This window comes from Trachinotus anak, unplaced genomic scaffold (assembly GCF_046630095.1).
Source record: "Trachinotus anak isolate AG129_WGS33_773 ecotype Australia unplaced genomic scaffold, CSIRO_AGI_Tana_v1 ptg000018l, whole genome shotgun sequence".
In the NCBI taxonomy this organism is placed as follows: Eukaryota; Metazoa; Chordata; class Actinopteri; order Carangiformes; family Carangidae; genus Trachinotus; species Trachinotus anak.
The window spans coordinates 8,008,056-8,031,436 of record NW_027273869.1 but is presented as its reverse complement, the minus strand read 5'-3'; the positions used below and the strand labels follow the sequence as shown (position 1 = coordinate 8,031,436).

The 23,381-nt window shown below is 41.0% G+C and overlaps 1 protein-coding gene and 1 long non-coding RNA gene across 7 annotated transcripts in view; one reads left to right on the top strand and one right to left on the bottom strand.

Moving 5' to 3' along the window:
- Positions 1 to 292: 292 nt before the first annotated feature.
- The window catches only part of tafa5a (TAFA chemokine like family member 5a), a 134,348-nt gene continuing 111,259 nt past the window's right edge, over positions 293 to 23,381 (bottom strand). For 2 of the 5 annotated variants that reach the window (XR_011694148.1, XR_011694147.1), the window contains exons 3-5: positions 15,955 to 16,082; positions 6,043 to 6,236; positions 293 to 1,648 (exon numbers count right to left, since the gene is read on the bottom strand). Coding sequence is in view for 2 of the 5 variants with exons in the window: in XM_071502400.1 (XP_071358501.1) it covers positions 1,640 to 1,648; positions 15,955 to 16,082 (137 nt within the window). In the remaining 3 variants the exon portion in view is untranslated. The remainder of the gene's footprint in view (positions 1,649 to 6,042; positions 6,237 to 15,954; positions 16,083 to 23,381) is intronic. The other 3 variants (XM_071502400.1, XM_071502401.1, XR_011694149.1) reach the window with 2 other exon arrangements.
- On the top strand, positions 15,956 to 16,980 carry LOC139635263 (uncharacterized). 2 transcript variants are annotated; one of them, XR_011694150.1, is made up of 2 exons: positions 15,956 to 16,124; positions 16,759 to 16,980. It is a non-coding gene; the product is annotated as an uncharacterized lncRNA (long non-coding RNA). The 2 variants fall into 2 exon arrangements; XR_011694151.1 differs by having other exon boundaries at positions 15,956 to 16,492.

Genomic DNA, 23,381 nt, shown 5'->3' with positions numbered 1-23,381 from the left:
ACAGAACATACACAGTACATTCATCAAAAGTAAAACTAGAATAAGATCAATTTCACTTTGATGACCTTGAACACCAAGACCATCTAAATTTGCAGAGGACATTTCTTTTCATGTATTTAATTTATTCTTAAAATATTTCATGATAAAAAAATGTATGTAAATGACTATTACTTCTGCAATGCTTTCTCTTTCTCTCTCGCTCCTCGTTGTATTCGCCGTCGCCGTCAGAGAGAGGCCGGATTTGTGCGAACAAACACAAGCACAAAAATAAATTAAGAGATCAAAAGCCAAAGAGAGGAAATGAGTCAGTATTCCACACCGTGTACAATACAATATCATAGCAAATTAGCAGATTTCAATGGCTTCCACTGACTACCATAGATTTACAATGTTCAGTTGGCTGCAGATCAGTCCTCAATAAATTGTGTCACTTTCCTTTTTTTTTCCATGAATGGTTGTGATAGACAGTGACTCGTTGATGACCATGAAAAGAAAGCGGCTACTGAGGTGTGAACGGAAAACCTGGGACTACGAGCCAGCAGTCATGAGAACAACAGCATTTGTTCACATCCTACTAAACTGCCATTGTGACCACATTTTTAAGTCCAATAAGCTTCTCTACAAAGGTACAACATATAAAACTGTTAAATATATAACTTTTTAGGGCCTTTCAAAATACATTTAATGACATTTCTTTACTCCTTCTTTTCATACTCGACAGCATTTATACTCTCTGTAGATATTAATCATTTCTTTGATATGATTTGCACTCGTTGTCCGTGACCAACCCGACAATTCTTCCTGCAAACTGTCCCAACCGTAGCTACTGAAAAATGCAAATCAGATTTTTTTTTTTTTTTTTGATACACAGTTATACGTATGTAGTACCTATATCTCCAGTTCCAAAATACAGTGCTGGGCTTAGTCTGAGAAAAAAAATGTCTGAAAGGTTTTAAAAGTACTCCTTTGATTGTGCACGGTACATCTGCCACTGGACGCAGGGTCTGTCCTCTTGTGCACCGTGTCTCTGGGAGGGCAGTCATTGGTCAGTGGTGACACAAGCGATGAGTTCATAAAGTCTCTGTGTGTCTTTGCCAGATGGTCCACTCTATAATAATGATCATATTTGTTGTTTTGCTCTTTGGTCTATAAAAATATGGGCGGTTTACTCCAGCAGAAGGCCTATTCACAGCAGAGAGCGCTCAGTTCATTTTTAAGCCTCGTGACGTGGTCCAGGAAGCGACGGAGTCTGGTCTGTAATGATCCCGTCTATGCCCTGGAACTCCTGCTCTAGGGGGGCAGGAGAGAAATGTGGGAAATCCCTTTATTCAAAGCAGTTAGTAGCTCCAAACAGAGGACTTCCAATGAGGCAAAAACCATTCATGAGATTTTAAGGTGTCCCCGATCCTCCGTGGCACGAGTAGGTGCTGCTGATGTCACAGAGCAGGCAGATAGAGTGGAGAGGAGGTGGATGCAACATGTTGACCCAACGACAGATAGCGAGAGGGAGCAGTCACAAACCCGGAGGAGCCGGTCACAGGAAATTGGAAGTGTATTACAGTGAGTAGTTTGTCCAGTGTCCAGGGGAGAGCTCGCTCCCTCAGACAGTCACTCCCTGGTTTTCCCGCCTCTGGCTGTGTTATGAGACCTGTGAATCAACAAGAACAGAGCAAACATGAGATGATTGTTTTAGCACACAGTCATTGAGAGGAGCTCCTGAGAGAAGCCACTGAAGCAAACCGAGGGTTCTTTGTACTGCTTGTATTTTGAGAGCATTATGTTTTGATTTTATGTAACACACTATCTAGTCTTTAACAGTCAGGAATGTGACATTTACTGAAGTCTTTTGAATTTAAGTTTGTCTTATTATATTATATGGTTGTGTGTTTGTATAGCAATGTGCCAATGTCTTTTTTTTTCAATTATTCCCAGTGAGGAGAGTGCAAAGAAAAAGCGCTGCAGCCAGTTTTTTTCAGAGCGCCGTTTTTATGCAGCTGCTCTGAGCAATTCTACTTGAAAATGTCAGATCTTTTCAGAGAGGCACTGCAGCTACTTTTCAGACAACCAATCAGATAAGGCAGCACTCGTAACCCTGGTAACCAAGAAAATACTTAGCAAAAAATAAATCAATGAATAAATAAAATGGAAACAAGGCGAAACAGCTACTAGCATCTCTAAAGCTCATAAATTAACACATTGTTGTTTTTTATTTAAATCCTAACAAAATATTTTGCCACTTCATGAGGATTTATGTACAACAAGGTGTAATTTGTTTATTTGTGAGCTTCAGAGGCGCATGCTAACTGTTTTTGCTAACAGTTAGCGTAGCTCAGTATAAAAAGTGGAAAAGCTTAGTTCTAGCTGTGATTAAAGGTGATAAAATCCACCTACCAACAACTCTATCTAATTTGTTTAGTTTGCACAAAAACCAAAGTGCAGCCTCTAACTGTTTCAGTGTGTTTTTATGTTCTTTATGTTAAGAGACGCTAACTGTTGTAGCTTCATATTTCTCAAACTTCTCATCCAACTCTTAGCAAGACAGTGGAGAAATGTCTTTTCCAAAATGTCAAATTATTTTTAGGGGAAAGATTGCAAACATGGTGTGTCGCTAAAACAGCTGTGTTTAAGCATTCTTTAGGAAATTGAGGTGCTAATTGCAGCACTCTGGCAGCACTGGAGGGGAAAAAAAAAAAAAAAAAAAAAAATTCAACAGCTTACTCTCTGACAAATCAAGTGTTTTGCGAGTCAAATATTTAGAATTCTTCAGCGGGTGTAACCCAATAACAAAGTGGGTCTCATAGTGCACAGACTGAGAAACAATTAATCTACCACAGAAAGACAAATCTGGAAGCCTCTTCACCATCTGGTCCCCGCCAGTCACACAGCCAACTTGATAGAGATGCCGATGCCTTCCAAGACTGCTGCACTGCCGCTGAAGCTTAATTCATAGTAATGAACTCTTGATGATTTCACAGAGTGCAAATTGCCATGAAAGGGGCAGGTGTTGGATGGAATACTATCATGTTTCACAGATGACAATGTCTGATGCTGTGGGAATAATAAACATCTCTATGAGCTCGGGGTTTAATCGAGATAATGGCGTGGTTTTGTTGGAACTGGGCATGAAATGACCCAGAGGTATGACGGCTTAAAGCAGGGGCATGACTGTGCAAACAGCTTGACTGTGACCGCTGCCCATACAGGTGTTTAATCCCACTGTGAGCGGTTTCCCTCTCTCAGTGCCTCCTAGTGGGCACAACGAGATTACAGTGGCAGCCACTGATGCAACGGAAGGAGGGCAGAGTCACTGCAGAGAAACATTGTTGTCAGAATCTCAAGAGAAATAGGATGCAAATGGATTTAAATAGATGCCAGGCATAGAGACGGGCTTGTTTTGTGCAAGCTACCACATAGTCTGGGTCTACCATGGTAATTTTCTTAGACTCTCTCTACACTCTCTCTCTCTGTTTTTCTCACACCCACACTGTTGCAAATGGTTCCCCATAAATCGCACACACAGATCTCATCTCAGAGAAATGCAAGCCTTCCATTAAAAAGAGGAACGAATGTCAGATGAATGCGAGATGAATTTGCCCTATGAATAAAATTCACAGGCCCTAGGTGATTATTACGTCGGGTTTATCAGGAAACGACCATATTACTCTGCTTTATATCTTATAACGGTGTGAGAATATTTTACGTTCTTGTGCTGGAGGAATGCAGAGTTGTGGGAAATGTGATGCAGTGGCTATTGAACACATGGGCAAACATTGAGTACAGTGGCTCTGGCTGTTCAAACAAGACCAGAAAGAGAATTAGACTTTGGAGTGAGACTGATAACTGCTGGAGGTGTCACAGTAACAGAAGGGAAAGTCATGGACAGAATCCATCTGCGTTAACGTCTAATTTGTGCAGGCTTCTCTTGTTATGGAGCGAGCGGGCAATCCACTCAATATATCAATATGTGCCCAGCAGCGTTCAATCGAGGACAAGGGAAAACATTTGATTTCAGGGATGTTCCCTAGAGCTTCCTGTCTCTGGGCACAGCTGAAACACTTGAGAATGGTGCATGGATTTGTGCTGGCTGTCATATGCATTTTCTATGTGCATTCAAGTGGAGGTGCGTGCAGCCACATGTGCTGCAGCTAAAGAAAACAATATTCACAGTACATATGGAGTCACTCTCCAGCTGGGAGTTCGAGGATCGAAAGCAAATGCACCCCGAACATATGGCCCCGGCTTGACATTTCCTCTCTGTGTGAACTTGTGCTGACTCCCTTCGAAATGTCACAGTGTGGTAACCCATGGTGAACATGTGAATGGGCACGCATGATAGAAAATTGATCTACTTTGCTTCTCCAAACTCTCTACCAAGACACTGATAGATGTGACTGATGCAAAATTCTCAGGAGGATGCAGGTGACTAATTGATGTAGGATTGAATCAGTTCTTATATCTAGCTGGTCCTGATGCTTTTCTACACTTGCAGAGGAGAAAGTCGTGCCAAAACATCACCTAATGGATGAAAGCCTTTTCTGTTAATCTGTCATTCTTAAGAGCTCCTGCTTTTTGCATCAAGTTGCTGAACTTGTTCCTAATACTTGTTCCTGCCCTCGTTGTTTAAGTCTTGTGCAAGCAAGCACGCTTCCCTTCGGATCGGAGCATGCAAGCTACACAATAGCCTGCCACATGAATATTCATAAGTGAACTTGTGGGTTGGGAATGATCCACAGGTTAATAAGGGAAGGGAAATCGCTCATTACATGCTGTGAAGCTGAATAATGCCTGAAGCGGATGCTAAGATCAAAATACATGAACATGTATGCATGGGCCTCCAGACACTAAGTCCCATTCCACATTAAGAGAAAGTTCAAAGCCATACGAAGTTATGTCATTATCAACCCCTTCATACTATATTTCTTCAGAACATCAAAGCGAACACTGTTCACGATCTGGATTCTACAATATGATCAGAACTGTAATGCTCAAGAGGGAACATTAGAACAGATTTAACCACAGCAGGATGAGGGAGGAATAAAAAAAAGAATGTCATTTGTTTGTTTTACATACAAACAGCTTGCCTGAAATGTTGCCCTTAATACACCATAATGTATAGATTGTTCCCTTTCATGCAGAGCAAGTTACAATGCTGCATGGTGCTGTTTTAGATCAAATGATTGGAGATGATGTGGTGCTGTCATCCTTTGTACTGTATAGGAAGGGATCAGATGTTTAAATCCAATCCTAAATAGCTTTCTCTGTGAGTAAATAGACAATAATCCTCAATATGATGCACTGAGAGGATGTGAGTTCACCGCATGCATTTGTTTATAATATCATACACTGAAGACTTGCTGTCTGGACTGAAAAGCAGCAGGATCAGATTTATTCTCGAAAGCGAATGATAACAAGGGCTGTGAATGCTAACAATATTGACCGGCAGAAGAGCCTGGTTTTCAGAAACTCTATGGGACTGGGCATTTTTTATGACTTTGGCCTCATCTCTTTTATTGCACTGTACGTTAAATTTACTGCATGACTACTCTCCATTTCCCAATCACGTGCATTAATATCAGTCTGCCTGGCGCCTTGTTTTATTCGGGCGCACAGACTCCATCTGGCACAGTGCTTTAAAGACAATATACAAGGCATGCCAATACAGCAGAGCAAAAACAAGCTGAGGATAAACCCGATGGGTTTTACTGGTATTGCTGCACACATGGATTTTCTGTGGTTAAACACACACTAGGGAACTGGTGAGCTCATGGAAAAATGAGTAAGCCAAATATAAAGATATCAAACAAGCAGGCAGTTGTTTAAATTGTATCTGGATTTATGTGTGTGTGCTTGCATTTGTGTACATGCTTTCTGTTGTTTGCATGTTCTGCTGTGATGTTTTTGCGGTCTAATAAAACCATACTGAATTGAATTTGTGTAGTACATATGGGCTCATGGTTAAGATGACCATGAGAATGAATGGCCATTTTTTTAATAGACATTCAACTATCAATAACATCGGCAAAATGGGGTTTTGTGCTGTACCTTGCTGCCTCCAAGAGGCCCCTGGTGCTCTTGTGTTGCTTCCTGCCTTTGCGGGACCAGGGTTTGGGTGGAGTTGTTGTGATGGTGGTGGTGGTGGTGTTGGTGGTAGATGTTGTTTGGCTGTCTGTCAAGGGGTCATCAATGCTCTCCATAGTGCAAGAGTGTCGAGGGGGACTCTTGTCGCGTCATAGAGCCTGAAGGGAGAGAGGTAGTGGGAACGGGGAGGAGGAGAGGGAGGGAGAGGGGTGGAGGCGGTATGGTTATCAAGCTCAAAATGAGGATGCAATGTTTTTGTTGTTGTTGTTTTTTTTTTTTTTGGTGAATTTTTGTACTACTAGATTTAGACACAGTCACATCATCACCACCACCACCATCGTCGATTTGTCTCCCTGAGGTGTCTTGAAAATGTGCCTGTTTGGCTTTGCATGAACCTGAGGAACTGTTCTGTGTTAAATGTGTTCTTGTGTTAAATATAGAAGTGTGGGAGTAAAACAGGGATTCTGCATTACAGCAGCACACAGGGAAACAAAATGCACAGAGGCCTTGTGGTTTTCCAGAGATTTTTTTTTTTACTATCACTGACTGCTAAAATGGAAATAAAATAAGTCATTAATTCATCCACAATTCATTATTTTAAAGTCACTTATTTGAATGTTTTGTTGCAGCGTTAACCCGTCCATCACTGGTTCAGACTGAAATATCTCAGCATCTATGGGACGGATTGCCATGGCATCCATGGTCCCCAGAGGACGAAGCCTCATGACTGGTCACCCATTGACCCTTTGCCTTGTGCCATCATCAGGTCAAAATTTTATCTGCGCCCAAATCATTTTTTGTATTTTCGTATGGCGTGAAATTGTCACACTGTGGAGCTGAGTAGGTAGTTTAAGTCAGAATTTAGATAGACATATAGATTCAACACACGGACAAAAAGCAATTTAGTTCTTGACTATGTAATGCAATGAATTCTGGGTAAATTAAGACTGTTTTCAAAATAATACAAAAAAAATAAATAAATACAATTTAATAATATAAAACAACATCCAACTGCTGACCTCTATTTACCCAAGCAGAAAATGTTTGTCTTTTGGAATAAAGGAAGAATTACAAGGATATTTTACTGAGGAAATTCTGCAAAAAGTGAACAATAAAAATAAAAATATTTATTTAGAAAAAAAAAAAATCGCTGTGGTCTCTAACAAACACTTTCCCTCGCAATTGCTCTCTCCATAACAATGTTATCAAACCGCAAATTATTAGCCATGTTTTCCTTTATTTTGTTGTTGGGTGCTACTGGTCAGCACACGTGTCACTGATTGTTACCATGGTAGCACTGGTGTCTAATAACAAGGTGTCTAATATTTTTGCCTTTATTTGTGTTAAACAGTCTGACTTGCACCTATCAGCAACATTAAGACTAGTCCAGCACTACAGACCAATCTAAAGTATCTTCGTGGAACTGGGCCCAACACCACCAAGCTGACCAAAGAGGTGTAAAGAAAGGATCTGAAATTTATTTTAGCTGATATGATCCATTCAGAATATCTTTTCTGTCATCTCACTAAATTTGGTGATTAAAAATGTTTCAGATCAACTGAAGGATCAAGTGTTTCTATTTGGATTAAGAAAATTCTTTAACTCACTAAGCCACATATAAACCATAAAAAACCCACTGGATTGTATGAAAAATGCAACTGTCTGTTTTCTGTAGCTCCTGAACAGATGGCCTTTTGAAGATACATGTTTTTCACAGGATGGCATCAATACACTGCATGTACACTTGCATGTATGTGAGCACGTTTTGTCCTTCAGTGTGTGCATATGTCGTCTGCTCGTGGGAATAAACCTGCAGCTCTTCTAACTGGTAGGTACTTACAGAGCGTACACAGGACAGCCGGTGATCACTCCCTGCGTTACGAAATCAATTACTGACCACATGGAAACGGCTTAAACTGAAGTGTGCAGTCTTGACACTTGGGATGAAATACAGGTAGGCACGCTTTCATTGGCTAGCAGAGGCTTTGGGTTTAAGCAGCACTGCTCAATTAGCAGAGCAATCCCACAAGCTCTTGGGCTGTGGAAAAGAACCTAAGAGGACAGGCTTTCTATTGTCCCAGTGTCTTTCCCCGCTTCCCAAAATGGAGGACTTGGTATTTTCCACGCTGAGGCGATGTGCTGACTTGGCTTCCTCTAGAAAGAGCGCTGGCAGACAGAGCTAATGGTTAGCAGCAACAGGGTCTCTTTCTCTCTGCCTGTCTAGGGTGGCCAAGCAGCTGTCTTCTTAGTGGTGATTCTGTTCAACCCACTGTTGGATGTGCCTAGAGGGCCCAGAGGGATCAATTACCAAGGCCGGTACCGATCCAGAACCACAGGGGGGGGGGGGGGGGGGGGCTTGGTGAGGGTGGGGAGGGGTGTTAGGGGACCCCATCAGGCCCAGGCTGAGCTGGATCCACAGAGAGGCGGAGAAGAAGTGATGGGTGGAGGGGGGGCGGCAGGGGGGGTGGAGGGGGTGGAAGGATAATGGGGGAGGCCCTCAGCACTTGCTTACAAACCCCAATCGAAAGAGCTTTTTCATACTCGGCCGAACACATGCTGTCACTGGCAGATGTATAAATGCGTAAATACTCCAGCAGCTTACAGGGAGACACAAACTGGCCTGGGGATTGTCTTGTGTAAACTGCGCCCTTTGTAGAAAAAGGCTGTTTGTGTGAGGATGAAAACAGCCTTCATCCCCTTGCATACATATGGATGCACATAACAGTATGTAGAGTTGTACCCTCTCACACATGCAGAGTACCTACAAAGTGCATAAAATGTGCATTTGCATATACACAAGCTCATATTATCAAAGATTATACTAATGATCAAACATGTTTTCGTATTCTCTCTTCACTTGCAGAGATTCCAGGTTTGTTTTCTTCCTCTACTCTCACCTTCAAATCTCCTCTTTCCAACCATCATTTTATTCTTTGTTTCCTTCTTTTCTCCTCCCCTCAGTGAAAAAGTCTTGATTACAGTAATCACAGTCTTTCTCTCAGTAGGTGCCACTTCTGCTCATGGCACCCTGTTCACAGCCTAAATACCGACCTAATGGAACGTATGATTAAGACCTAGTTAGAATTTTTTGTCATTTCAGCTGTTTCGTGAGTGTACCGCTGCTGTTTTCCTGCGATGTTAGAAAATCATGGTGTGCTGAAAACTACAGTTCTCAACAAGACAAGTAGAAACAGCATTTGGCAGGATTTCAGGCTCACAAATGCTCTTGTATAGCGACTTTCTGTGCAATAATCACTTGAAAACACTGGCTAAAGCATGTGTACTCCGTTGGGTGCCATGTAAACAGCATGGCAGCTGTCAAAAAAAAAAAAAAAAGTCTCTTGACAGTTTTTTTTTTCCCCTGTTGTTGGATTTCGTGCAATTATAACTTGGTGGGAGAAAAACTTCTCTGTTTCTGTCCTTTCCTATGAACTTAACTGGCACTGAAAGGCTTAACAAGAGCCTGATGGGCACCAACTGAAAACGACTTAATGTTTTACGATGCTCCACGTCTGACTGGCTCAAATCTCCCTCTCCGTCTTTCACTCACATTGCTCTTTTCTCCTCTCTCCCACTGCTTTTCTTTCCCTGTTTTGAATTGTTCATCTTATCAGGCTGTCACAAAAGCCGTCAGATAACCTGAGGTGATTTCGCTTTTCTCCTCTAATGGCGCACGCACTCTGCCTCTTTTCTCGCCGAGCTCCCTGCGTCGGCACATGCAGAGAGAGATAGCTCCTTGCGACGTTTCATCTGCCAGTCTAAAATGGTGGAGGGCACAACGCAGAGCATCCTCCTCTCTGGAGAGAGACAGCAGTAAGCCTTTCACTGAGAGAAGGAGGTATAGGAGATGACTGCTGAGACTACATATCGCTTTGCCGAAAGAGTGCTTTGGAAAGGCAGCAAAGACGGCGTTTGACTGCGGTAACTGTGTGATGAAATGTACATTCAAATCATTTAACATCACGGAGCAGGAGTGGAGAGAATTTTAGGAGTGAGAAATTAACCACCACTTGCTGCATGAAAAGTGTTTCGATATCTTCTGATTCCTTCTGTCCAGGGACCATAGTATATTTTGTTGTCAATACATTTTGCATTAGTTTATTTCACATGTAATATTCAAGCATTGTAGGTCAGAAAACAACACAGTGTCTCGCTTTTTATCTCCTTTGGTTTGTAGGTTTGGCACCATAGAAAACTAAAGGTCCATGCTGCATGAATCTGTTCTCAAGTGTTCTGAACAATTTATCAAACTGAACAATTATTCAATTTGTACCGTCAGACCAAATCAGCTTACTGTTACTGTTGGTTTGTTCTCTATCCTCTGAAAGACAATCCTTTCTTACTGTCACTACACTTGTCAAGCTCTCCACGCTTGCATTGCACATTTTTAGTTTATAAAGAGAACTATGGCAGATTTATAGTCATTTTTTGAAAAAATGTATTCTGGGTTCCAGGCACGGGTAAACAAAAGCAATCTTCTCATTTATAGATGACCACTGTGAATTTTGTTGGCCAATAATTGTGTTGCTAGCAAATATTTTTCAGCTGTAGCATAAACTAATGCTAAAAAAAACTAGAACCTTAAAAAAGGTCCTTAAATATTCACTTGAGGGCCACATATACTACATTATATTGTGGTAAAAGACTGAGCTGCAGCTGCAAATCCCAGCCTTAAAGTTGGCACTCTCACCAGCTGATGGTTCATGAAGGAAACAAGAAAATAAAACTAATTGTTTGTGTATTCCAAGGTAGAGCCCCATGAGAGCGCAGTATTACAAATAAAACATAATTGAAACTTGTTCTAACATAACTTGGATAGTTTGAAAAACATACTTGGACAAGCGACACAGTGGTTCGATTTGTTTTAGTGTTTGTGTTTTCAGTATGCATTATGTTTACAGGAGAAAATGACTTGTAACTATTTTTCTTACTAAATTAGTTCTTTAACTTTAAACCGCGCTAAATAATGTAGTTAGCTAATGACAAACCCTTTGATTTGGAAATAACGCTAAGCTACTATAAGCTAATTAGCTGGGAATGCTAACATTTGCTGCTGATGTTGGAACAGATAAACACTAGGTTTGCCACCTCTGATGTGTGAAAAACTGGGACAGGGGGGTTTGTTAATGTTTAATTATTATTATTTTTTTTTTACTAACACTCTTGCTAGCACTCACCTCAATCCTCTTTGCCTGAAGTCACGGAGGGGTCGTGGATGTGGGTGTGTGGCAGGTGCCAGGTAATAAGGTAAACTTTCGTGTGTCTACTACCAATCAGATAAAAATATATGCATAGCCACTGGCCAATCGTCACTGTTATACTCATCTTCATACATTTACAGACACAGGAATGGACATAACCAGGAAGAAAACAGAATAGCAGGAGAAGGAAACAAATGAGGCACCATTCTCCACCACCTGGGGCTTCAGTGTGTGCAGAAATGCAGTCCTTGACTGTTGTGCCTGCTCTGCCTACTTACTTTGTCTTTTTTGTGAAGTGTCAGTTGCACTTCACATTCGATACATCAGTTACTTTTCAGCAGATCTTTCTATTTCTGTAGTGATTATCATTTTTATGTCCACATGGGTTGCCGCAAGCCACATACTTTGGCAGGTTTTATATACTTAAATAAAACAGACAGAAAATAAAGTAGTGACTGATGGGCATGCAATAGAGTGTCCACGTGCATTTTATTAATGCAGTTAAGTGAACCCAAGGAGCTCATTTACAGTCTTAAAGCGTGATTTGGTTCATCTTAGGAATTTCATTTTCTGGTAGGTCAGTCCTTTAGAGGAGAAACTTGTCACTGTACCAACGAGACTCCTGATACCGGAAGAAATATGTGCTAGAGCTTCACAAGTGCACCTCTATTTGACATGTGTCCTTTTCAGCTGAGGTTGTTTTGCGCTGCTAATAAAAGTAACCTCGCTCAAAACGTCACCGTCAACCATAAGCAATGCACATATCAATCTTAATATGTCTCTTCTGAAGCCAGCCTTAGAAAAATCCATATTGTGTTTTTATTGACAGGAGAAGCATGCACTCCTCAAAGCAGGGTCGGACTAAGATAAATGCATGAGGAGGAGGGGGAGAGAGAGGGGAGGAGAGAAAAGTGAAAAGCAAAAATGGAGTGAAAGTGAAAAGAGAAGAAGAACGCCGGAGACGGGGAGTCAAGCAGAGACAGAAAAGTATGTGAGGAAGTTAGTTTTAAAAAGAAGCACATCAAATTGTGGCCACTGAGCTGAGTGACATTCTGTAGGTGGAGGGAGGACGCACAGCAAATATCTTATCTGCCTTGCAACTCATACTGAGCTGTGTTGCTGACTAAAGGTAGGGAGGAGGTCAGTGGTGTCATCCTGAACAACAATCTTCGTCTGTTTGACAGAGAAAACACAAACTCTCAAACATTTGACCAATACACGCAAACCACCTCTTGACATTTGTCCAAAATAGCCCTTTATGGGGCTATGGGGCTGAGTCAGATTGACTCGGCTTAGTCAAATGCCCTGAGGGACATGTCTGTTTGTCTGCATTGATGTTCTCGCACAAACACCTGACAGACAGGTCGGACATGCTCACTGGACTGTGTGCGGCCAACAGTCATCCCTAGGCAATACTGGGGTGGCTGCAGTTTGGGTTTAACCTTGATAGGCCTGAGGGAAGGGGCCATTTGTTCAAAGTTTACCAGAGGGAGGCTGAGGAGTAAATTGTTTTTTTTTTTTTTTTTTTTTTTGGACGTTCTCCCTCTGGTCTGCAGATAACAAGAGGTTTATGTAATTTTTGTTTTGGAGAACGAGCCTTAACCTTTAATGCATTTTAGGCAATTTTAGGTTACATGCATGGTTGTGAAGTACCGTCCTAAATCTTCCCGACTTTCCGCAACTTGAGATTAGAGGGAGCGGTCACATTAGGCCAGTTCATCCATCACACAGATGAATATTTTTAGAAGAATTTTAAACAATGACCCCAAGTCTACTTGTTGCCAGTGATTAGAATCCTTGACAGTGAAAGCTGCTTAAACACACACACACACACACACACTCACACACACAGAAAGGCACAGATGAGTGCACATGGCTGTCCAGCCATTTGACTAGCTGTCACTAGGCTTAAAGTAGCCAATGAAGCAAGCGAGAAATACCTGTCACATCCTGCATATTGTCAGCGTGAGCCGATGAGAGGTGCACTGACTGACACCCTGAGAAGGATATGAAGTGCATATGTAGGCCAAGCAGGGACACATACTCAAAATTATGAATATGCAAACAGCTGAAAACGCACACAGACATCAGTGAGAGCATGTTAACATGCAGTTAAGAATTCACCCACATTGGATCTACTGGCCTTTGAACACACAGTGACCACCATATTTGCATACTCAACCTCCCTCCAACAGACACGCACCAGCTCTTTGATCTGTCAGACATAATAAATGGATCCAGCTATATGTTACCTATGAGTGAGTGCGTGTCTGTGTGTGGGCTATCTGCCTGCCCAGATAACAAATTACATTGTAGGTGGAACATGTAACAGCTGTCACCTCAGTCCCAACCACCAGGTATATTCAGGGTGGCGTCAGGGCGCTGACAGACACACACGACTCACAGCACAGAAAGAGCATGGGGGCAGCAGCTGACTGATAACAAACCATATCATCTGGGTTCAGCATTCAGTGTGCGTCTCTGCTATGAGTGTGTGTGTGTGTGTGTGTGTTTGTCTTTCAGCAGGAAGGCATAAACAAGTTAGTCAGCTGATGACTAAATCATGACAGATGCATTAATGATGCCCCACCGGTCCTCAGTGTTCACCCATTGACATTCAGAGATAGGGCAGCTGTGTTGAGTGTGTGTGTTGCGTAACATGTTCCCCATCTGAGACCTCTAATTGCTACAGTATAGACTTGGCATACAGGCGGGACAGCAACAGTGTTTATGTCTCTTGTAAAGCAGGCGGCGGGGTGAAACTAGTCGGAGGTTGTAAGGAGGTAGGAAGGTGTGTGTGTGTGTGTGTGTGTGTGTGTGTGCTTGTGTGTGTTTTGGAGTTGGGGCTGAAGTGGAGAGGGGGAGGCTTGAAGTGCTGGAGATAGGGTGTGGAGGACAAGCGGGTGAATGAATGGGCGGCATCTTTGCGAATACAAGCGGCGGCTCCCCATCTGCTGCCATCATTAACATTAAGAGCGTCCCTAATGCAAGCTAATTGCTGGTGATGAGGAAGTAAACAAACCGCATACAGTTTGTAGAGATGAGCTGAAGACAAGAGGGGGCGGGAGGGAAACATTTTCAGGGGATTGTGGAGTGAATGCTTAACTGGGTTTTCTGCTGTCAGTGTGCCTGTGGCTGACAGTGCTCAGGCTGGTCCAACGTACGGTAATATCTGGCAGTAGTTTGAGATGGTGTTTAAAAGTGCAATTATAAGCTTAAATGACCGAGTAAATTTAACTTTTTGGCCACAAGTAGCACATTTTCTTGCAATATCTAAGATTCTCCTGATAAGGTGTTTAAAACTGCTTAAGTAAACTGCGCTAAATTCTTACTTTTAGTGTACCGTGAAAGGTGTCACATGTGGTGACAAACCCACTGACAATTATCATCCAACTCTGCAGTTCCCCTCAGTTCTATGTAGAGTTTTAGTGTCTTTGAGATCAATGTTTTGGTCCTGCAACATTAATGTTTTGGTTTAGTGTAAGTGCTCTTATCAGCATCGCTTTCAGCTGCAACAGTGGAAAAACTGATAAACTATTGTACACAGACAGACAAAGTTAGCATCTAGCCTGTGAACATAATGGAGCATTGAGCAGCTGAAGAGCTCCAGTGAGTGAATACTGGACTGATTCATTCGGGTGGCCAGAAACAAGACTCCGAATGAATGCTAATGTTGCTTTGTGTTCTCTCAGCTGTGTGTAAAAAGGCCACAGTTTGCTTACACGGTCGCTACGTCAACTATATAGCATGACAGTTTGTGAGAATTGTGTTTACAGCTTGTTCTGCTGCCCCAAAAATGGCCAGAAATGGTTTTATTGTTGTGATAAAACCACTGGCATACGTATCTGTGACATGCTAACATGTAGTGTAGAGAAGAGTCAAAAAGTCAGCAGTTTGGCTCAGCGATGTCTGTACAGCAATATCTATCTTAAGTTTGCTAGCATTAGCTAACCATTAGTCACTGTAAGCTACTGGTCAGCTACCAGATCAAGTAAAGCTGTAGTATGGATTTTAATAAAGGTACATTTTATTGCTTATAATCTTAACAATCTTTTTGTCAGAAGTAGACTGTGATTCTTTCATCTTTTAAAACCTTCATGATCTCATTTGAAGTAGTTTGAACAATATCTTCAATACTAACAGTATATATGAGCATTACTTACTTTTTTTTTTACGGTAGCCTATATTTTGAAAAATAACAACTTCATGAAAATTTTAGTTATTTCACTTTATAAGCTTGGCTTTTTGCAGCCTCCAAGAACACACTGTCAAATATCACACCATTAAATTCTATATTTGTTTTGAATCCAACAGTCAGAAGCTGAAAACAGTGCTTTAAATTGGCTTTCATGCTGTATATGCCTGTAGATCGGAGCTTTTAATGGGAGGCAATACACAAAAATGTCTTGCGCAATAACTCACTTTATTGAAATGGCCACTTAACAGTCATGTTTGGCAAGAAAAACTGTTAAGTCATTTGTTTAATGTACAAAAATTGCATAAAATGTGCCATTAGTCTGGATTTACGCCACAATTGATTTCCTGCGCAAATGCTTCATTTCTAGCTTTTATACTCGGTGCCACTGGTGCAGGGGTTAGGCACATTTTGCACACACCTACTGGTTTGTGAGTGGTTTGCGTTACCTAGGGGGGCTAAAAAAGAACCTGAACTCACCGTGGTGGTTTTGACTCGGCCTCCGGGCTGTGTACAAGTCCAGCCAGATTTATTGACTAACAGGTCACAGCCTTCGTCCTCCAAACATGGCACCATCTCACACCACTGCTTTTTCCGAACAATACCAGCTGAAGAGGACAAAGAAAGAGAAAGACAGGTCCATCAGAAAGGTGAGGAAAAAATAGGAGAAGTAAACAGATGAGGAGAAATGATAGAGAGAGGTGGATGCAGAGATGTAACGATTAAAATAGAGGGTGGCTTGGGGGATGACAGATGGAGGAGGACAGATCTGGGCAAAGATATATACCAATGAAAAAATGATGGAAAAGGTGAGATGTGAAAAAAATATGTAGGAATTTATATAAATGGAGTGAAAAAGATGGAGAAATGCAGAGGGGTGGATGGAAGAGAGATGAGCAAGTAGATGAAGAGCAATGAAGTAAAGAGACAAGTGAAAGATACGTGAGCAGGAGATGACAGTGAAAGATGGAGAGAACCAGACAGATGGAGTCAGATGGAGGGAGCTGTGATCAGTCAGGTGAATAAAATAAAACAACACAAATGATATTTAGCAGGTTTACAGCTGGTCTTGCATTCTGCAACATTTCAAACAGGATGAAATATTTTGTACGCCCTGTGCATGAGCTACCACCAGCAGCAACAACAACAACAAAAAAAAAGTCACATACAGTTTTAACAATCTGTGACAGTTAATGCATTGCAAAGATTCTGTCATAACAGCATGTTGTAATTTGAACTTTTTTGAGCTCCAACTTTGTCTCAACCTGTTCTGCTTTTTTTAAGTTCCAGACTTCAGTTAGAGAGAGATTCTACATTTCCCGGAAAAGCCTCAGGCATGAGACTATTACATTCGCTTGTACGGTAGACTTCACTTAAACACTAAGCATGATATATGTTGTGACAATTAAATCTGAGTTTGGAGAGAAAGATGTTGCAGCTGCAATGCAGTCTCTCTGCACCTTTTTTTGTTTTTGTGTATTTGTGTCCCCACAGTTTGACCAAAAAGTGTCATTGCTATTACTATATGTTTTTGTTCCCATTGCTTCCCCCAGTTGTTGGTGTCGGGAGGACGCACACTGCCATGTCATTCCTAAGAAAGAGTTTGTGCTCTGAGCTGATGAAACATTCAAACCAATTACAAAAGACAACACCAGTGCTTCTTGCTGCCTCTGTATTACTACAGTTGTATTTGTTAGAGCACATGCCCAATTTAAATAGCTGGCTTTTCTACATTTGTTCTTAATGTAAGTACTAAATAGTTACCTCTGACAGGATAATGTGCTAACAACAATGACATCATGTCATCTTCATAATTGCAATGTCAAAGTTTGTATAGAAATGAAATAGTTTCATGCATTTTCCACGATAAAAATGTGTCTTTCAGCTCATTTTTTTGGTTTTATGTCCTGCAACCTCAGTGTCTTGTTTCATTCTCACTGCTCTCATCAATGTTGTTTTCCATCCACAGCAGTCAGCTGTTTTTAGCAACAAAGCCCTGATAAAGCCACTGTACACAGTCAGCACCAAACAGCAGACAAAGTTGGCAACTAGTGGAGCATTTAGAAGCTAAATAGTTTTCCCTCAGGGAAAACCGAACTGAAAGAAGAGTGAATGCTGGAATTACATACATCAGGTTGCCAGAAAAACGACAACAAATGAATGCTAATGTTGCTTTTTGTCTGGTGGATGTGTAAATGGACAACTTCTGGCGAATATGCAGTAACAATTTTAATATAAATATGTCAATGTTTTATTGTTCTGCTGCTTGCAAGTGGCAGAAGAATACAGTAATGCAGGTTTAAATAAAGCCTTCCATTCTTTTATTATGTCATTAAAACTATTACCAGCTTGATTTGGTCATTGTAAAACCTAACACTTGGTTTCAACGATTTTAATGGGAATTTTCCTCCACCACTCACCACCTGTGGCTGCTCCAAAAGGTTTGCAGCTTGCTCCTTTGTGGATGAAATCAGCTGTATTGTAGTTAGCTTGGATTCACAATAATTACAAAGCTTTCCAACTGTGCCCGAGATTCACATGAGAATGGAAATCCAAAAAGCTTCTTACACTGCTCCTGCAGCATAATGCATATCTCTGCGTCCACCTGTGTGCTCAGTATGTCTCAAACACTCAAACGCTATTTTCACCAAGTTATAGCCAAATGGCATGGCTCAACCTGGCTAAATCTGGCTAAAGTAACTCTTGAAATAGATTGAAGCTCAGTATTTGAAAGAATAGTTTGACATTTTGGGAGATATGTTTATTTTTTACTTTCTCTTTGAGTGCTTTCAGCTCAGCATTAAGCTCAGCATAAAAAGCAAAAATGGGGGAAACAGTGAGTTTGACTCACTTCACAACAAAGTTCAAAAATACACCGACAGCAATTTGGACACTTTTTGTAGTTAGCGAAGCTAGCTGCTCCCCCCTGCTCCTCGTCTTTATGCTACACTAGGCTAATCACCTCCTAGCTCCAGCTCCACTATTAATTTGCAGAACTATGAACTTGATCTAACTCTCAGAAAAATCAGCTAATTTCCCAACAACTTATTCCCTTTAACATTCAGCCATGACAGATCCTAAATCAAATCGAAATCCAATTTTGTACAAGATGGTTGGAAAAGTCTGAATTGGGACACTCAGCTGCAGTGTGAAAATTGCTTATTAGACCTGATTCACCATATAATAAAGTCACAGTCTGTTTCATTTCTACAGTATTTCTACCAACCAAATAATTCACACTGCTTGATTCTCATCTTTTTTTTTTATGTTGTTTATATTGCATTGATGTGAAAGCTAGATAGTGTGAATGAAAATGCAGCAGCCTATATGTTGAATCTCGAGTTCTGAAAAACCATACAGACTGAAGTATGAAATGTGAAAGAAGTGTGGACTTTTTTCTTTTTTTTTTTTTTTTGCAAACATGCGACTAATCCAATCACTGTGATTTATCTTAGGACCAATCACAAACCGTTAAGACACAGCCCTTATCCATCACATTTGGATTCGCGTCACTAACTAAACTCATCTCCCAGCAGCATCTTGGCTGATAGTGACAGTATCTGTTACCATTCAACCATATCATGGCTGTGCTGGTTTGAGGGCAATGGCTTATGTTGAAACGTGTAAGAATCAAGGGCGATATGATATAAAAAAAAGAAAGAAAAAAAAACATCCCTTGAACATGTCTGCACACCCACACACACAGACAGCCAGGCACAAACACACCGGTGGGCACAGGCAGAAATAAACACACACACACATACACACACAAACAGGTTTGATGATATGTAAGGGAAAGTATCAGCCATGGTTTCATCAACAGGAGATAAGGTGTAGAGAGGGAGAGAACATTATTACACCCTCCATGGGACACTTATCTTCCCACCAAATGGTAGATCACACTCATGTCAACAGCCAGCATCTTGGCCTAATAAATTCTGTCTAATGCCACGCCAAGCCTGACATGGCAGGAGAAAGATGGGCTTCTGTGTGTGTGCGTGTGTGTTCGAGAGAGAGCGTGCACAAGGGAGAAGGAAAGCAAGAAAGATACTAAGAAAACAGACATGAAAGAAAGAAAGTAGACCTACGGACAGAAGAGATCTGGTGGAATAAATGCAGTGCAGCACTCTCCTAGAGATGCTGCTAAGATAAGAAGATGTGCTAAGATAATTACAAACTGTACAGATCAGATATGGCCTGGGCAGGTAGCAGAATCAGCAGTGTGTCAAGGGCTGCTGATGCTGGACACTAGATATGGACGGACTGCACATTTTTTAAAGAATGCAGCATTTTCAAAACATTTAAACGCCCGAATAAAAACATGCACTCACAGACAGTTATCATACAGCGGCGTAGCACAAAAATCTGGGCTCTATATTCAGCTGCAGCGAACCCACGTCCCCTTTTTAATACATCCGCCGCCTCACCTGTACAAATACCTGACTCAACACGCAAACACATGCATCTGTGGTTATTTAGATAATTGGAGTGTTTGCAACACATTAAAGACAGAAAGCGTGCTAATATTACATGATAAGAGGGAACTGAATATGATGTCACATTTTATTCTCATGAATCTGTTGAATTAGTTTCCAAACAAGTGCTAGCCCAGTCTGCTGCAGCATAGAGGCAGCATAATAAGACTTTAGAAACTTAAAGGCACAATATAAAATAACTCAATGTAATATATTAATCTATAAAACAGTTGTAAAACTTATCAAAACTTTATAGTAAGAGAAATGTTGTACATTACTAGCATCTTAAAATAGGATGATACTGTATAAATTTACAATACAATAAAGTGTTACAGCTTCAAGTTACTTTTAGTGGCCACTTTATGAGCTCACCATGTCCGACATCCTTAGTAACATAAGATGGTAATGATGGTTCCGCTCTCAGTGGCTGTTTCTGACACTGCGCAAAATAACATTAGCAAACTAGCCACATAACATGTCAGTATTAAAATATTCATTCGCTCCTGTCTTTCTTTTTTCTTTTGGTTACCTGATTTCAGTTTTTCTTGAACATTGTGACGGCTTCAACGTTCCCTCAAAGTCCTCAGCATTAGCATTTTATATTTCCAAAAGTAATAGCTACTTACAATGCTAATAATATGGTACAACGTGAGAAAATTTCAGATAAAAGCAAACTTTTAATTTGTAGCTTTTTGTGGGTCCTGGGGATTTAGCTCCAGTATTTGCCTCACGACAAAGCCCCAGAATGTTCCAGAAGCACTGAGCACACGCACAGCTACGCATAGAGCAAATCCTCTTATTCTCATATTTGTGTATTTTAGCTGCACACACGACCCTTTGTCAAATTTTCACATTAGCTAGGTGCACGACGCCCTGCATGCCCGTGTAATTCTGTGGAAAAACTCAGTGAGCTGCTTCCTGATTCATCACAATAAACCTTTTGGAAAATGGAGCTCGAACGCAGACACCCACACACACAAAAAAAATCCTCATACACATAAGCATTCATGTGCAATTTCTCTCTGGTCTTTGTCAATCTGTTGCCACTTTTGTCCACCTTCATTTCTCGAATGCATCGCCGTGCTGCTCAGGCCTCCCCCTGCCCAGTAATAGCGAGTCAAATAGCTGCTCAAGCAAATTCACAGTTTTTTTCATTTCACAAAGGAATCTGACAGAATTTTCTCCACGTGTGCACGTTTCTCTGTAGAACATGAAAGCATGTGAGCATGAACACTCACAAAAAGCATGGTCTCTATTATTGGTTGCTTTTATTGTTAGTGATCTGGCAATTTAAGATCACTCTGGACTGCACTTAACTTAAATTGGTATGAATAAGAATGTCAGCTACATAATGTAAGAGACACACGCATGCAACGCGTGCACGCTAATGTATAGCCAGCATTTGCGCTGTTCAATCTCCTCAGAGACACACACACACACACAGAAATCTCTTTGCTGACATGTAAGGCAACAAAGTCAAACAAAAGACAGCTTGAAAAGCCCAAATGAGTGCCATTAAGACTCCAAGATTTGCTTTCATCATGGAAATCCCCTCCTATGTCTCCTTTTACAGTGGATCTGCTATCTGGATAATTAACCGTACTATCTGACCTGTCGGCAGACGTTCCCTAAACCTGAATCGAGTCTAGCAGGAATTAAGAGGAAGGGCAACGGAATGTGAGAGGAAAACCCAACGCAAAGAAATAAATCCCTGCGCTTTGTAATAAGCCACCAGCTCTATCCCCTCTCGTCCGCTCGCAGCTCATCTCCTCTCAGCTAATTTTCTCTTGTCTTGTTTTCCCCTCATGTCTCCCTTCCTCGCATACGCTATATTCTCTTTCTGCGCTTTTATGTCTGCCCTCTATTTCTACTCTCTCTTCATCTCATCTGTTTTTTTTTTCTCTGTATTCACCTCTTTTTCCTCCCCATCCCTGTTCCTTTCCAGTCTATTGCCTTGCCTGATTTTCATAAGATTATTCCACCCGTTTGGCGGCCTTGATGAGTATCTGCGCACTAAAAGCTGTCGAGCCCTTTTTAAAAAGCCCGAGGTTTTTTGGTGAAGTGAATTTGTGTCCCAAATAGCTCCTCTGCACTCATGAAACTTCAAGAGGCAGAAATAATGAGATAGCATTCTGACTGACATTTCCAGACCTCAGCCCTGTGTACATGCATGTATACTTGTGTGGGTGTCTTGACTTTTGTGTGCATGTGTATGCATAAGAAAGTCACCTATGCATGTAATATCTACTGGAAGCTCTTGAATATGAGAATATTCAGATACAACAAACATAAAACAGGCTTTTTTCATTTTGAAAGATAAGATTTTTTATTTTTTTTTACAACAGATTTCTATTTGTCTCTCTTTGTTTCTGTTTGGTGTTTTCTCCTTACAGTCTTGCATTGAATACACTTATTCTCTTTCTGGCATGTTGGAAGAGAAGAGCGGCACCACTGTCATGTCTGTCCATTAAGTATAGAGCTAGAAGCCATTAGCCTAGCTTAGCACAAATACTGGAAACAGGGGGAAACGGCTAGCCTGGCTATGTCAAAAGATAACACCAACCAGCACCTCTAAAAAACACAGTAATTAACATGTATCTTGTTTGTTTAATTCAGATGAGGTTGCCAGGCAACCAGAGGAGACTCCAGGAAGTCACTGCACCAGGCCAAGAAATAATTCTGCACATAACCTCCAAATAAAAACAAAACTTGTTGTTTTTACATGGTTTTTGTATGGATAAAAAATAAACCCAAAACATTAATATGTTAATTGGTGAGTTTTAGATGTGTTGGTAGGTGGATTTTGTTACTTTCAGACAAAACCAGGCAAGCTATTTCCCGTATTCCAGTGTTTATGCTAAGCTCGGCTAACTGACTGCTGGTTGTACCTTGACATTTAGCGTACAGACATGAGTGTGGTATCAATCTTCTTAGCTAACTCGCAGCAAGAATGTGACTGTATCCATTAAATAAAATTTAAAAAGAATTATTTCATTTAAAATCAGCGACAACATCTTTGCTGCAGTTTTCATCAAAATTTTGTCTGTACTGTACATTACCTGTGTGATTAAATTAACTAATTCTGATTTCTACAATAATTAGAAATCTGAATATAAATTTTTTCATCAGCTGTTTTCTATTGTGTTTTATTATTGAAAACATGAAAGCTCTGTAATCAATTACAGACCATACATATGACTAAATTATGACTTTTCTTTGGTTCAATTCAATACACGTAATGTATATTTAACACAAATTTGTTCATGAAAAACCTGAGAATCTGAACATAGTGAAACCTCCTTTGCTCCCTCATGGTCAAATTTCTCCACTGAAGCCACATTGCTGCTTCCAGCTACATCCTCCTTTCCCTGCACACTGTTTGTGCTCGGTGCCATTGTGGTGCATAACTGGCAGGTTGTATGGCGTGCCATT